Source organism: Oncorhynchus tshawytscha, linkage group LG11 (genome assembly GCF_018296145.1).
Source record: "Oncorhynchus tshawytscha isolate Ot180627B linkage group LG11, Otsh_v2.0, whole genome shotgun sequence".
NCBI lineage: Eukaryota > Metazoa > Chordata > Actinopteri > Salmoniformes > Salmonidae > Oncorhynchus > Oncorhynchus tshawytscha.
This window is the reverse complement of record NC_056439.1, coordinates 51,228,426-51,245,683: the sequence shown is the minus strand read 5'-3', so window position 1 is coordinate 51,245,683 and position 17,258 is coordinate 51,228,426. Positions and strand designations below refer to the sequence as shown.

The 17,258-nt window shown below is 45.8% G+C and overlaps 1 protein-coding gene across 1 annotated transcript; it reads right to left on the bottom strand.

Annotated features, from left to right (window-relative positions):
* Positions 1 to 875: 875 nt before the first annotated feature.
* Positions 876 to 16,187, bottom strand: sav1 (salvador family WW domain containing protein 1). Its single transcript, XM_024438023.2, has 6 exons — positions 15,705 to 16,187; positions 15,141 to 15,236; positions 9,017 to 9,502; positions 4,588 to 4,858; positions 2,379 to 2,522; positions 876 to 2,059 (listed from the first exon to the last, which is right to left on the bottom strand). Exons 1-6 carry the CDS (start codon positions 15,736 to 15,738, stop codon positions 1,894 to 1,896), a joined length of 1,197 nt encoding a protein of 398 aa, XP_024293791.2. The 5' UTR covers positions 15,739 to 16,187; the 3' UTR covers positions 876 to 1,893.
* Positions 16,188 to 17,258: the final 1,071 nt, after the last annotated feature.

Sequence of the window (17,258 nt, the reverse complement as noted above, 5' to 3'; positions counted from 1 at the left end):
ACCGATGGGTTGAAGCTAGCCGTACGGTGACATCATTCTGAACCGATGGGTTGAAGCTAGCCGTACGGTGACATCATTCTGAACCGATGGGTTGAAGCTAGCCGTACGGCGACATCATTCTGAACCGATGGGTTGGAGCTAGCCCTACGGTGACATCTTTCTGAACCGATGGGTTGGAGCTAGCCGTTCTTACGTCGCTTAGTAGCGACGGTCACACCAAGAACAGAGCTGAGACAATATCAATCCATTAAAAACAAGGCATTACAAAATCCACAACTTGGAGTCCACCGGTGGTAAATTCAATTGATTGGAGATGATTTGGAAAGGCACACACCTGTCTATGTTAGGTCCCACAACACAGGAGTGGCTTCAGGACAAGTCTCTGAATGTACTTGAGTGTCCAACAAAGTACTGAGTAAAAGGGTCTGAATACTTACGTAAATATGATATTTCAGTTAAATAAATTTTAAAAAACTGTTTTTGCCTTGTCATTATTTGATAGTGTGTAGATTGAGGGAAAAAAACATCCATTTTAGAATAGGGCTGTAACGTCACAAAATGTGGAGAAAGTCAAGGGGTCTGAATACTTTGCACAGTATATAAACTATGCCAAATGGCACCCTTTATAGTGCACTTCTTTGGACCAGGGCCCAGAGTGTCTTTTAAAATAAACAAATCCCATTATAATAAGGATATTCCTGATGTATAGTGATGCAGACAACCCTGAGTCACACCAATGACTACCATCAAATATTATGATTTTTCCTACAGTTTCAAGTCTTCAAAATAAAAGATAGTCCACATCAAAAATGTACAGGAATTACACATTTTAGAGGATTGTCTTATTAAAAAAATAATAATGAAGTTGAAAAAAAAACAATGGATCACATTTTTTATTGGGGCTACAAAAGCTTACAAAGAAATACAATGATAAATTCTGCTCCATAAATGTTTATCTGGAAACAGACATTTATTTAAAAAAGGTGAAGCTGCCAACAAAAAGTGACACCGTAGCAATCATTTTACAAAGCTCAATATAAAACAGGTGCTGTTCCTGTGAGGGAAAAGTCTGTAAATCTTATAGTCACTTATGGACATTCAAACAATAAACAGGTCTTTAAGACCCTGTGATCGTCTTCAGTCTTTATTAAAAAAAAAAGAAAAGATTCCATACAACAACCCAGGGACGTGTTCAGTGGGGCACACTGTAGCAAAACCTTTTGGAAAAACGAGAGTCCCGGTAGTCCCCATGTTGCAGTCTGTTCTTCCATTTGTTGTCTAATGAACACGACCCAGTTCTCAGATGACATTTTCTGTAAGTAACTTTAGTGTAAACATCTCTCTCTCCAGCTGGAGAATCATTTTCTTTCTTCATTGGAGCGTTCACACAGTCGCTCGTCCTTGGTCCCGAATCACCACGAGGAGGAGGGGGACCTGCGTAACCACATGATGTGAGCAGCATCTGGACATTTGGCTGATATAAAACGGGGAGACGACCCGTTTGGGTGAGGAGGAGGAGACTGCAATAAGGAGGTCAATCATAAAAAGAGATGAACCCTGACCTACTGGGGCAGGGCGGAAACCTCTAAAGGGGCGGACTTCCTTGTTGTAGAAACCTCAGACGGATGGAGCTCTGTACTGTAGCAGCTTCAGGGGGAGAACTTCATTAGAACAATGTAGAAAGAGAACGGTTGAAGTCTCAGGTCCAGCTATCCACAGGCTCCATTCCTCTGTCCAGTCAGTTCAGGGTCATATTCATTAGTGCACACTGTAACCCCCCCCCACCATCATCATTTTGTCTTGTTTGCTTCCTAGTGAATAGGGCCTACTTCCCTGTGAAGTTCTTGTCCCGCTGCTCCTGGTGCTGCTCCCCCCCCCCCGAGTGTACCACTGTTACCTCGGTTTCCTTTGGTCCACCTCAGACAGCAGGGCCTGACGGTAGGCCTCGTAGGACTTGACGATGCGCTCCAGTTCCTTCATGAAGAGCAGCTTCAACATGCCCTGGTACGTGTCCAGATCCACCAGCTGGAACAGCGCCCACTTCAGAATGTGGTCATACCTGGAGCAGAAAGGGAAGACAGATTTTTATTTTATTTGACAAAACATGGCAAAATATAACTATAAAAACTGGAGACACGACAGAGCTAGTGTAGTTAACAAAATACTTTAGATCTGTAAACTATTTTAGCAGGTCACCTAAGCATCTTGGCTGAGGTGAAACAAATCACTTATTATACTGTTAATTAGCTAGAAATGCAACACCGTCTCCAATACCGTTCATTTAAAAAAAAAAAAAAAATTACATTATTTTTCAAATCAATCAAACCTCTGAAGTTATGAGCCGGGAATGTGAGAAATGCCAGGTACGGTCTACTCACTTGAGTGGGGCTCGGGCATACACCTGTAGCCAGTCAGGGATCTCTGCCGTGTGGTACGGGTTGGCTGGTACCAGAACCGGATGGTTCCGCTCGGCTGGGCGAGGCCGGTATACAACGGGAGGGGGCTGGTCATATTGGAGCACACTGGAAATGGAAAAGTACAAATAATAGAATTATATATTTTTAAAATGTATTACCTTTTTTGTTTTTAAAAAAGGGACTACAAATTCACTGACTGTGTCAGTGTACAACCGGAGTGGGCTGGTCATAGTGAGGAACACTGGAATAGAAGGAGGGTTACACAGTTACAATGAAGAAAAATATGGGGGAAAAAAAAACACACAACGTGCAACATTTTACTGAGTTACAGTTCATATAATAAGGACATCAGTCAATTGAAATAAATAAATTAGGCCCTAATCTAAGGATTAAACACGACTGGGAATACAGATATGAATCTGATTAAACCTTTTTAAAAAGGTAAAGTAGGAGAGTTGATCAGAAAACCAGTCAGTATCTGGTGTGACCACCATTTGCCTCATGCAGTGTGACACATCTCCTTCACATAGATTTGATCAGGCTGTTGATTGTGGTCTGTGGAATGTTGTCTCACTCCTCTTCAATGGCTGTGTGAAGTTGCGGGAACTGGAACACGCTGTCGTACACGTTGATCCAGAGCATCCCAAACATGCTCAGTGGGTGACATGTCTGGTGAGTATGCAGGCCATGGAAGAACTTGGACATTTTCAGCTTCCAGGAATTGTGTAACATGAGGTGATGGCGGCGGCTGAATGGCACGACAATGGGCCTCAGGATCTCGTCATGGAATCTGTGAATTCAAATTGCCATCGATAAAATGCAATGGAGTTTGTTGTCCGTAGTTTATGCCTGCCACATACCATAACCCCACAGCCACCATGGGGCACTCTGTTCACAATGTTATCAGCAAACCGCTCACCCACACAACACCATACACTCTGTCTGCCATCTGCCCGGTGCTGTTGAAATGTGGATTCATCCATAAAGATACTTCTCTAGGGTGCCAATGGCCATCAAATGTGAGCATTTTCTCACTGAAGTCAGTTACAATGCAGAACTACAGTCGGGTCAAGACCCTGGTGAGGACGACGAGCACTCAGAGGAGCTTCCCTGAGATGGTTTCTGACAGTTTGTGCAGAAATTCTTCGGTTGTGCAAAACCCACAGTTTAATTAGCTGTCCGGGTGGCTGGTCTCAGACGACCCCGCAGATGAAGAAGCCGGATGTGGAGGTCCTGGGTTGGCGTGGTTACACGTGGTCTGCGGATGTGAAGCCAGTTGGACGTACTGCATAATTCTCTAATGGGGCTTAACAGCTCCGGTGGACATTCCTGCAGTCAGCATGCTAATTGCGCTCTCCCTCAAAACTTGAGACATCTTTGGCATGGTGTTGTGTGACAAAACAGCACATTTTAGAGTGGCCTTTTGTCCCCTTTTGTAAATGATCATACTGTTTAATCAGCTTCTTGATATGCCACACCTGTCAAGTATAGATGGATTATCTTGGCAAATGAGAAATGCTCACTAACAGGGATGTAAACAAATTTGTTTGTTTATGTTTTTTTTGTGCGTATTGAACATTTCTGGAATTTCTTTATTTCATCTCATGAAACCAACATGTTACATTTATATTTTGGTTAAGCGTAGTATTGGCAGAGGCTAGGAGTCAAGTTACTATATCAGAATAAAGTTTTGACTGAACAAAATTCTAACTTTTTAAAAAGACTGAATACCAAAATGTGTGAGTTTCCCTTAGGTACAGATCTAGGATAGATCCTGTGCTCCAATCCTAACCATTAGTGACTAACTGACCTAAGATCAGAGTTAAAGGGCAACTTCATCTTACACCATGTGTGTGGAGTATCTGTCTCTACAGTGCTAACTAGGAGCACAGGGGTGGAGTATCTCTGTCTCTACAGTGCTACCTAGGAGCACAAGGGTGGAGTATCTGTCTCTACAGTGCTACCTAGGAGCACAGGGGTGGAGTATCTGTCTCTACAGTGCTACCTAGGAGCACAGGGGTGGAGTATCTGTCTCTACAGTGCTACCTAGGAGCACAGGGGTGGAGTATCTCTGTCTCTACAGTGCTACCTAGGAGCACAAGGGTGGAGTCTCTGTCTCTACAGTGCTACCTAGGAGCACAGGGATGGAGTATCTGTCTCTACAGTTTACCTAGGAGCACAGGGGTGTCTATACTGAGCCCTCTTGTTGACGTGGTCCACGTAGTAGGGTCCAAACTCAGCCGACTCCACCTTCTCCCAGCCAGGGGGCAGACCCTCTCTCTCCAGGGGGTGGGACCAGTGGGTGGTGTTGGTGTTGTGGTCGATGTAGTACTTCCTGCCTCGGATGGTCCAGTCTACCGTCCAACCACGGGGCAGGGAGAGGTCCTCATAGCTCAGACTGGACAGGTTCCCCAGAGACTTGGACTGCATTCGACCGATACCTGAGGGGAGGAGTTAGATACCTTAAACCTTCAGAGGATGGCTGGCTGGTCAAACAAATGGTTGAGTCCCAAATGACACCCTATTCCCTATGTAGTGCACTACTTTTGACAAGAGCCCTATGGGGAAATAGGGTGCCACTTGGGACATACCCTTAAACTCTAAACCTGGCATCCCAGGTGGCACAGTGGTCTAGGGCACTGCATCGCAGCACTAGCTTTGCCACCAGAGACTCTGGGTTCACGCCCAGGCTGTCGCAGCCGGCCATGACCGGGAGGTCCGTGGGGCAACGCACAATTGGCCTAGCATCGTCCGGGTTAGGGAGGGTTTGGCCGGTAGGGATGTCCTTGTCTCATCGCGCACCAGCAACCCCCGTGGCGGGCCGGGCGCAGTGCGCGCTAACCAAGGTTGCCAGGTGCACTGTGTTTCCTCCGACACATTGGTGCGGCTGGCTTCCGGGTTGGATGGCGCTGTGGGGAGAAAAGGGGGTAACATGTATTTTTTTTAAATATTTAAAAAACCTAAACCGTCAAGTACCCTGCTGCCGGGCCCCGGTACCGTCCTGTAGTAAAACCCTGCTGCCGGGCCCCGGTACCGTCCTGTAGTAAAACCCTGCTGCCGGGCCCTGGTACCGTCCTGTAGTAAAACCCTGCTGCCGGGCCCTGGTACCGTCCTGTAGTAAAACCCTGCTGCCGGGCCCTGGTACCGTCCTGTAGTAAAACCCTGCTGCCGGGCCCCGGTAACCGTCTCAAAACCCTGCCTGACCCATACCTGACCCTGCTGCTGCCGTCCTGTCAGTAAAACCCTGCTCTAGGCCCCGTGTCTGCAAAACCCTGCTCTGTTCCCGATACCGTCCTGTAGTAAAACCTGATGCCGGGCCCTGGTACGGCTATAGCCAACTCATTGCCTGACCCATACCTGACCCTGTGCTGCTGTCAGCCTCATCTAGGGTGTCTGCATGTCTGTTCTAGCCTATTCTTTGCTATTATATACACTATGCCTCTATGAGGAAAGAGTAGGGGACAGCGTCCATTTACAGAGGAGGAATCATGTCCTCTGGGGACAGCGTCCATTTACAGAGGAGGAAACATGTCCTCTGGGGACAGCGTCCATTTATAGAGGAAGAATCATGTCCTCTGGGGACAGCGTCCATTTATAGAGGAGGAATCATGTCCTCTGGGGACAGCGTCCATTTATAGAGGAGGAATCATGTCCTCTGGGGACAGCGTCCATTTATAGAGGAAGAATCATGTCCTCTGGGGACAGCGTCCATTTACAGAGGAGGAATCATGTCCTCTGGGGACAGCGTCCATTTATAGAGGAGGAAACATGTCTCTTTTTAAATAGGAGTGGACATTCTGACACACCAACTGTACAAACACTGAAACACAGCGTTGCTGCTGATCCCTTTTTAACAACACTGTTCTAGATATACTACTCCCTCTCTGACACACAGTGATGTGTGACCCACCTCTCTTGATGAATGGCAGGAAGTGGGAGAGTATATGTATTGAAATGGACAGGAAAGCGGGGGCAGAAATCTGAGCTCAAATTTAAAACAGAGCATATGTCCCTTCTCCTGAAGTGTGCACGCCTTCCCACACAATAAAAACACATTGGATGGTTGGAAGCATAGGCCAAGAGCCCACGTTGGCCCACCATAGTACTTATACATTACCAAAAGTATGTGGACACTTGGCTTGCAGTCGACGTTCCAATTCATCCCAAAAGGTGCTCGATGGAGGTTGAGGTCAGGGCTCTGTGCAGGCCAGTCAAGTTTTTCCCACACCGATCTCGACAAACCATTTCTGTACGGACCTCGCTTTGTGCATGGGAGGTCTTGTCATGTTGAAACAGGAAAGGGCCTTTCCCAAACTGTTGCCACAAAGTTGTAAGCACAGAATAGTCTAGAATGTCATTTTATGCTGTAGTGTTAAGATTTCCCTTCTCTGGAACTAAGGGGCCTGAACCATGAAAAACAGCCCCAGGCAATTATTCCTCCTCCACCAAACTTTACAGTTGGCACTATGCATTGGGGCAAGCAGCATTCTCCTGGCATCCGCCAAACACAGATTAATCCCTTGGACTGCCAGATGGTGAAGTGTGATTCATCACTCCAGAGAACGTGTTTCCACTGCTCCAGAGTCCAATGGTGGTGAGCTTTACACCACTCCAGCCGACGCTTGGCATTGCGCGTGGTGATCTGAGGCTTGTGTGCTGCTGCTCGGCCATGGAAACCCATTTCATGAAGCTCCCGACCAACAGTTATTGTGCTGAAGTTGAATCCAGAGGCAGTTTGGAACTCGGTAGTGAGTGTTGCAACCGAGGACAGATGATGTTCACACTCTTTAGCGCTCAGCAGTCTCGTTCTGTGAGTATGTGTGACCTACCACTTTGAGGCCGGGTCATTACTCCTAGATGTTTCCACTTCACAATAACAGCACTTACAGTTGACCAGGGCAGCTCTAGCTAGGACCAGGGCAGCTCTAGCTAGGACCAGGGCAGCTCTAGCTAGGACCAGGGCAGCTCCAGCAAGAATGTGTCCATTTTCTCAACACTGAAAACACCACCAACATCCCTCCTGATGCACCAGTGGGAATTCACATCAATCAATCATTCTAGAGTCTATTGAAGTAACGTGTGTATAATGTCATGTGTTTAACACAGAAGACAGGTAAAAGGCAACAGATGACGTGCACCAGTCTGGTGATTTAGTCATGTGACTTGAGGCAGTCCCACTCCCATCTGCCAATAACTAGTTTGTAGCGAGACTGTATCTTCAAAAACAGAGGTGGATTGAACCGGCACCACCCCTTTCCCTTAAGGCTCTATCCAAACTAAAAACCAGGATCTGTTAGTCGAGCAGCCGGAAACACAGTAGCAACAAACACCTTTCAACTCCGGTTCCGAAGAAGAGTTCAACTGGTTAAACTATAGCCAACGCATTTCATACTCATACCGAGGAGCGGCAGTCCAGGAATGAACCCGTGGATATGTAGCCCGGTCACCACATCCAATAAGCAAGGGTACCTCCCTATTGGCACCATGTTTTCCCTATAAAAGCCTCAACTCTACCTAAATGTACATATTTCCTCAATTACCTCGACTAATCTGTACCCCTACCTACATGTACATATTACCTCAACTAACCAGTGTCCCCGCACATTGACTCTGTACCGGTACACCCTGTATATAGCCTCCACACTGACTCTGTACCGGTACACCCTGTATATAGCCTCCACACTGACTCTGTACCGGTACCGCCTGTATATAGCCTCCACACTGACTCTGTACCGGTACCCCCTGTATATAGCCTCCACATTGACTCTGTACACCCCCTGTATATAGCCTCCACACTGACTCTGTACCGGTACCCCCTGTATATAGCCTCCACATTGACTCTGTACCGGTACCCCCTGTATATAGCCTCCACACTGACTCTGTACCGGTACACCCTGTATATAGCCTCCACACTGACTCTGTACCGGTACACCCTGTATATAGCCTCCACACTGACTCTGTACCGGTACCCCCTGTATATAGCCTCCACACTGACTCTGTACCGGTACCCCTGTATATAGCCTCCACACTGACTCTGTACCGGTACCCCCTGTATATAGCCTCCACACTGACTCTGTACCGGTACCCCCCGTATATAGCCTCCACATTGACTCTGTACCGGTACCCCCTGTATATAGCCTCCACATTGACTCTGTACCGGTACCCCCTGTATATAGCCTCCACATTGACTCTGTACCGGTACCCCCTGGTATAAAGTCTCGCTCTTATTATTTTACTGCTGCTTTTTAATAACTTGTTACTTCAATTTTTCTATTCGTACTGCATTGTTGTTTAGGGGCTCATAAGCATTTCACATTCGGTGCATGTGACTAATAAAATGTAGTCTTTTGAACTTTTGACCAAGGCTCATAGTGCACAAGTGTAGAGCTCTACCAGCACCACCTTCATGGCATTAACAACTCACATTCTAAAGACAATTCCAAGCCTTTTGCCATCATTTTGTTTTTGTTCACTGAACTTCCATGCCATCTAATTAACGAGTCCTTATAAAGACACTTCGTCAATATTAAAATTGGTTCCACTGATTTGACTATTATGACTACGGATATTGACTTGAGTAAGACTGGTTTATGTTTTACCTGCTGCCTGTCCGTTGGGGGCCGGGGGAGTGTGTTGTCGTGGTGGTATGCTTTGATGTTCACTCTGTTCATAGTATCTATAGTCCTCATGTAAGTGGTCAGGAGCTCTGGGGTGCTGATGTGGCTGAGGCCGTCTCTGCTGCTGCTGGCTGTCCGAGTAAGGCTCCTGAGTCAGGGGGTGGTAGTAGAGCCCAGCATCCTCATTCTCAGCCATGGCGCTCACGTCTGTGAGGAAGGACTGTGAGGAGCCTCCGTACTCGTGGGTTATATCGCCCAGGCTTCCAAGTAGGTACGGAGGGGCTGACATCCGGTGGCGTTCCCGCAGAGCCGCCTCGTGGGGTGACCTCTGCACAGGGGGGAAGCGTAGGAAGCTCTTGTTGCTGGCCAACACAGGCCCCACGGGATAGGCTGAGCCAGGCTCCGGCAGAGGGACCTCGGGACGTCTGGGGATAGTGGGTCCATGTCGGATGAACGAGGGCATGAGATCTGAAACAGGACCAACAGGTGTAGGTCAAGACAAAAGGATGCTACTAACTATCGTCCAAAAGATGACGGACTATTCTACAATATATTGTATTTACTTCGCCACCATGGCCCATTTATTACCTTGACTCCCTTATCTCACCTCATTTGCACTCACTGTATATAGATCTCTCTCTACTGTATCATTGACTGTATGTTTTGTTTATTCCATGTGTAACTCTGTGTTGTTGTGTGTGTTGAACTGCTTTGCTCTATATTGGCCAGGTCGCAATAGTAAATGGGAACTTGTTCTCAACTTGCCTACCTGGTTAAATAAAAAATAAAAATAACTGACCAATACACCAAATCAGATTGATTTAAAAAAATATTGCAATATTGCAACCTTCCAGAAATATGTCCATGTTCTCTACATTGACTCAGAATACATCGATTCTACAGGTAACTTAGCACGTACCACATCAAACCATATTTTGACGTTTAGACGGCCAGCTAACTACCTGTTGTGCATGAGTATGCTATGAACATTCAGCACATAGAGAAACAACAAGGTTAGTCAACACTCCAGCAACATCTTTACATTGGTGGGTAACGAAAGTAAATTGAAGCATGTCACATAAAGTCAGGGGAAGAATCCACAATGGATGGATGGATGTAGAGCTACAGGGGAAGAATCCACAATGGATGGATGGATGGATGGATGTAGAGCTACAGGGGAAGAATCCACAATGGATGGATGGATGGATGGATGTAGAGCTACAGGGGAAGAATCCACAATGGATGGATGGATGACTAGAGCTACAGGGAAGAATCCACAATGGATGGATGGATGAATGTAGAGCTACAGGGGAAGAATCCACAATGGATGGATGGATGGATGTAGAGCTGTAGGGAAGAATACAATGGGGAAGAATCCACAATGGAATGGATGGATGGATGACTGTAGAGCTACAGGGAAGAATCCACAATGGATGGATGGATGAATGTAGAGCTACAGGGGAAGAATCCACAATGGATGGATGGATGAATGACTGTAGAGCTACAGGGGAAGAATCCACAATGGATGGATGGATGGATGACTGCTAGAAGAATCTACAATGGATGGAATGAATGAATCCACAATGGATGGATGGATGGATGAATGTAGAGCTACAGGGAAGAATCCACAATGGATGGATGGATGGATGGAATGTAGAGCTACAGGGGAAGAATCCACAATGGATGGATGGATGGATGAATGGATGTAGAGCTACAGGGGAAGAATCCACAATGGATGGATGGATGGATGAATGTAGAGCTACAGGGGAAGAATCCACAATGGATGGATGGATGGATGAATGTAGAGCTACAGGGGAAGAATCCACAATGGATGGATGGATGGATGAATGTAGAGCTACAGGGGAAGAATCCACAATGGATGGATGGATGGATGAATGTAGAGCTACAGGGGAAGAATCCACAATGGATGGATGGATGGATGAATGTAGAGCTGGATGGGAGCTACAGGGGAAGAATCCACAATGGATGGATGGATGAATGTAGAGCTACAGGGGAAGAATCCACAATGGATGGATGGATGAATGTAGAGCTACAGGGGAAGAATCCACAATGGATGGATGGATGGATGAATGTAGAGCTACAGGGAAGAATCCACAATGGATGGATGGATGGAAGAATGGATGTAGAGCTACAGGGAAGAATCCACAATGGATGGATGGATGAATGGGAAGAATCCATGGATGGATGGAGAGCTGGATGGATGGGAATGAAGAATCCACAATGGATGGATGGATGAATGTAGAGCTACAGGGGAAGAATCCACAATGGATGGATGGATGAATGTAGAGCTACAGGGGAAGAATCCACAATGGATGGATGGATGAATGTAGAGCTACAGGGGAAGAATCCACAATGGATGGATGGATGAATGTAGAGCTACAGGGGAAGAATCCACAATGGATGGATGGATGAATGTAGAGCTACAGGGGAAGAATCCACAATGGATGGATGGATGAATGTAGAGCTACAGGGGAAGAATCCACAATGGATGGATGGATGAATGTAGAGCTACAGGGGAAGAATCCACAATGGATGGATGGATGAATGTAGAGCTACAGGGGAAGAATCCACAATGGATGGATGGATGAATGTAGAGCTACAGGGGAAGAATCCACAATGGATGGATGGATGAATGGATGGATGGATGAATGGGAGCTAAGGGAAGAATCCACAATGGATGGATGGATGAATGTAGAGCTACAGGGGAAGAATCCACAATGGATGGATGGATGAATGTAGAGCTACAGGGGAAGAATCCACAATGGATGGATGGATGTAGAGCTACAGGGGAAGAATCCACAATGGATGTAGAGCTACAGGGGAAGAATCCAAAATGGATGTAGAGCTACAGGGGAAGAATCCAAAATGGATGGATGGATGTAGAGCTACAGGGGAAGAATCCACAATGGATGGATGGATGTAGAGCTACAGGGGAAGAATCCACAATGGATGGATGGATGTAGAGCTACAGGGGAAGAATCCACAATGGATGGATGGATGGATGTAGAGCTACAGGGGAAGAATCCACAATGGATGGATGGATGTAGAGCTACAGGGGAAGAATCCACAATGGATGGATGGATGTAGAGCTATGGATGGATGGATGAAGAATCCACAATGGATGGATGGATGTAGAGCTACAGGGGAAGAATCCACAATGGATGGATGGATGTAGAGCTACAGGGGAAGAATCCACAATGGATGGATGGATGGATAGAGCTACAGGGGAAGAATCCACAATGGATGGATGGATGTAGAGCTACAGGGGAAGAATCCACAATGGATGGATGGATGTAGAGCTACAGGGGAAGAATCCACAATGGATGGATGGATGTAGATGCTAGAGCTAGGGGAAGAATCCACAATGGATGGATGGATGGATGGATGAAGCTACAGGGGAATCCACAATGGATGGATGGATGTCGAGCTACAGGGGAAGAATCAATGGATGGATGGATGTAGAGCTACAGGGGAAGAATCCACAATGGATGGATGGATGTAGAGCTACAGGGGAAGAATCCACAATGGATGGATGGATGTAGAGCTGGGGAAGAATCCACAATGATGGATGTAGAGCTACAGGGGAAGAATCCACAATGGATGGATGGATGGATGTAGAGCTACAGGGGAAGAATCCACAATGGATGGATGGATGTAGAGCTACAGGGGGAATCCACAATGGATGGATGGATGGATGTAGAGCTACAGGGAAGAATCCACAATGGATGGATGGATGGATGTAGAGCTACAGGGGAAGAATCCACAATGGATGGATGGATGGATGTAGAGCTACAGGGGAAGAATCCACAATGGATGGATGGATGTAGAGCTACAGGGAAGAATCCACAATGGATGGATGGATGTAGAGCTACAGGGGAAGAATCCACAATGGATGGATGGATGTAGAGCTACAGGGGAAGAATCCACAATGGATGGATGGATGGATGGATGTAGAGCTACAGGGGAAGAATCCACAATGGATGGATGGATGTAGAGCTACAGGGAAGAATCCACAATGGATGGATGGATGGATGTAGAGCTACAGGGGAAGAATCCACAATGGATGTAGAGCTACAGGGGAAGAATCCACAATGGATGGATGGATGGATGTAGAGCTACAGGGGAAGAATCCACAATGGATGGATGGATGGATGTAGAGCTACAGGGGAAGAATCCACAATGGATGGATGGATGGATGTAGAGCTACAGGGGAAGAATCCACAATGGATGGATGGATGTAGAGCTACAGGGGATGGAAGAATCCACAATGGATGGATGGATGTAGAGCTACAGGGGATGGATGTAGAGCTACAGAATCCACAATGGATGGATGGATGTAGAGCTACAGGGGAAGAATCCACAATGGATGGATGGATGTAGAGCTACAGGGGGAAGAATCCACAATGGATGGATGGATGTAGAGCTACAGGGGAAGAATCCACAATGGATGGATGGATGTAGAGCTACAGGAAGATCCACAATGGATGGATGGATAGAGAGCTACAGGGGGAATCCACAATGGATGGATGGATGTGTAGAGCTACAGGGGGAATCCACAATGGATGGATGGATGTAGAGCTACAGGGGAAGAATCCACAATGGATGGATGGATGTAGAGCTACAGGGGATGGATGGATCCACAATGGATGGATGGATGTAGAGCTACAGGGGAAGAATCCACAATGGATGGATGGATGTAGAGCTACACCAATGGATGGATGGATGAGCTACAGGGGAGAATCCACAATGGATGGATGAATGTAGAGCTACAAGGGGAGAATCCACAATGGATGGATGGATAGAGCTACAGGGGAGAATCCACAATGGATGGATGAATGTAGAGCTACAGGGGAGAATCCACAATGGATGGATGGATGTAGAGCTACAGGGGAAGAATCCACAATGGATGGATGGATGATGGGGGAAGAATCCATGGATGGATGAGCTACAGGGGAGAATCCACAATGGATGGATGTAGAGCTACAGGGGGAGAATCCACAATGGATGGATGGATGTAGAGCTACAGGGGAAGAATCCACAATGGATGGATGGATGAATGTAGAGCTACAGGGGAGAATCCACAATGGATGGATGTAGAGCTACAGGGGAAGAATCCACAATGGATGGATGGATGTAGAGCTACAATGGATGGATGAATCAGGGGAGAATCACAATGGATGGATGGATGAATGTAGAGCTACAGGGGAAGAATCCACAATGGATGGATGTAGAGCTACAGGGGGAGAATCCACAATGGATGGATGAATGTAGAGCTACAGGGGGATCCACAATGGATGGATGGATGAATGTAGAACTACAGGGCTTTGGGAAGGCTCAATAGACACATGTAACAGTCGGACCAGAACTAGCTACATCTCAACTTTGGCTAACGCTAGCAAGCTAGATGCTAGTCAGCCATAACAACTATTAGATAGTAGAATACAGTTTACCAAACACGTTATGCTTGGGTATCATCATAGGACCAAAAACGTGTGAATTGTATCAAGTGTTTTTATTAAGAGACATTGCTAGCAGCACCCCGCTACTCAACCCTGCACCTTAGAGGCTGCTGCCCTATACTATCTACATAGACGTCAAATCACTGGTCACTTTAATGTTTACATACTGCTTTACTCATTTCATATGTATAACGTTAGTGTATTTTAGTCTATGCCATTCCGACATTGCTCATCCTAATATTTATTTATTTATATATTTAATACTTCTGCACTGCTGAGAATAGGAACACAGTCATTTCGCTGGTGGGTATAATGTGTGTTACTTTCCAACAGGAATCAGTTCCAAAAAAAACTTGGTCAATAACAAGGTTTCCAACAAATAACGCATATAGAAAATTGTATAGCGGCAGAATAAGATACCGGGTAATTAACTACGTTTCTCACTCCCCAGGTTTACTCTGGTAGCCTATGGACAAACATTAAGAATTAACTACGTGATGAGTTGATGAGTCCACAAATTATACCCACCCGCAATGACTCTGCTAAATATGTGTATGTGACCAATACAATTTCAATTAGGCTAGATAACCAACTATCTAGCGAATTTAGCTACTTAACCAACGTACTTTTCAGGAGTGGTGATGTCTCCTTCTTCACAGATCTTCTATGTGCCTCGGCTGGTGTCGACGCTTCGTTTTTACTTTTCTTTCTTGGAAGCATAACTCAAACAAAAAAAGAGAGAGACATCAATGCAAAATGTGAGAAACTCGTACAAAGTTCCCCCAAAACTACCAGAGTCCCTTCCAATCTGCAGCGTGTACATTTTAGCTGGTTAGGGACTTGATTAGTTAGTTTCACACTTGTTATTTTTCCTGGTAATTAAGACAAAAAGCCCGAAACAGAACGATTGCTTGTATCAAGTAACGTTAGCCAGTTACTCTGAAGTAAACTGTTTTCGCCCAGTTAAAAAAAAAAAAAAAAATCACAAATTGTCTCCAAGGCACTTGAAGTCAGCTGTTTTTCCTATTCAGTGCGTTTATTCAGCACCCAGCCCATGTCATCACATCACAAAAACTGCTCAACGCCTCTACAAGTCATTCTAGCCAGCCGAGGGTTGTGGGATGGGAACGGTGAAGGGTAGAGTTTCACATTTTGAACAAACATTTCTATAAACATATAAAACTACTTACTAACTTCGTCCCCTTCTTCTGTGATTTGAAGCATTTCCAAATTAACCAGTGGTCCAAAGCAAGCCCAACAACCCCTTCTCAAAGTTAGTTTTAAAGATATTTCCCCTTCTGAAAACAAACCTAAAAATATCCAACCGTATGGGACTGGGCTGTCATTCAAAGCTGGGACAAACAGTCACAAGGTCAAGACCCATTGGATTAGCATGGGAAGGTTGATGTGTTGTTTTATTTCTGCTTCCTATCATTGCTGAGGGATGTGTCAACTGATACCCTACTCCTTTTATACTACACAACATTTGACCAGGACTTATAGGGTGCCATTTTGGACACACACTGAGATGCATTGAACATAAGAAAGTGCACAATGAATCCACACAGCTTTGATTCTTAGTGTGTAACCTGAGTGAGAAGTGTGCTCTTGGTAACTAAAGGTTATAATATAAACGTAGTGTGATTCTGAAATGGCACCCTATTCCCTATATAGTGCACAACTGGCACCCTATTCCCTATATAGTGCACTACTGGCACCCTATTCCCTATATAGTGCACTACTGGCACCCTATTCCCTATATAGTGCTCTACTGGAACCCTATTCCCTATATAGTGCTCTACTGTAACCCTATATAGTGCTCTACTGGAACCCTATTCCCTATATAGTGCACTACTGGCACCCTATTCCCTATATAGTGCTCTACTGGCACCCTATTCCCTATATAGTGCTCTACTGGCACCCTATTCCCTATATAGTGCTCTACTGGAACCCTATTCCCTATATAGTGCTCTACTGGCACCCTATTCCCTATATAGTGCTCTACTGGCACCACCCTATTCCCTATATAGTGCTCTACTGGCACCCTATTCCCTATATAGTGCTCACCCTATTCCCTACTCTACTGGCACCCTATTCCCTATATAGTGCTCTACTGGCACCCTATTCCCTATATAGTGCTCTACTGGAACCCTATTCCCTATATATTCCCTATATAGTGCACTACTGGCACCCTATTCCCTATATAGTGCTCTACTGGCACCCTATTCCCTATATAGTGCTCTACTGGCACCCTATTCCCTATATAGTGCTCTACTGGAACCCTATTCCCTATATAGTGCTCTACTGGAACCCTATTCCCTATTGTGACGCCCCTCCCACTCTGTCTGCCGCATTCTTTCTCTTTGCTCTTGTTTTCCTTATTAGGATGTCGGTGGGCGGAGCTGTGAGGGTCGTCAGCGACATGGGACACACCTGGGCCCGGGTGTGTCACAGGATAAATACACCACTTCCCCATTCATTGAGGAGACTCTCGTCATGCAGACACACTGATAGATTTTGGTTGTGGCATTTCATTTTTTTGTGTCCGTTTGTTTGCGTTGGCACCTTTCAACACCCCTCATTATCACATTTCATTTATGCACGCAAACACTCCCTTACACTACTGATTACTGACTACACACACCATTGTTTATTGCATTTAGTTTACTTCAGTTAATAAATATATATATTTTTTTCCCTTATCTCCATGTTGTCTCCCTTTATGTTACAAACTTCGAGCTGGT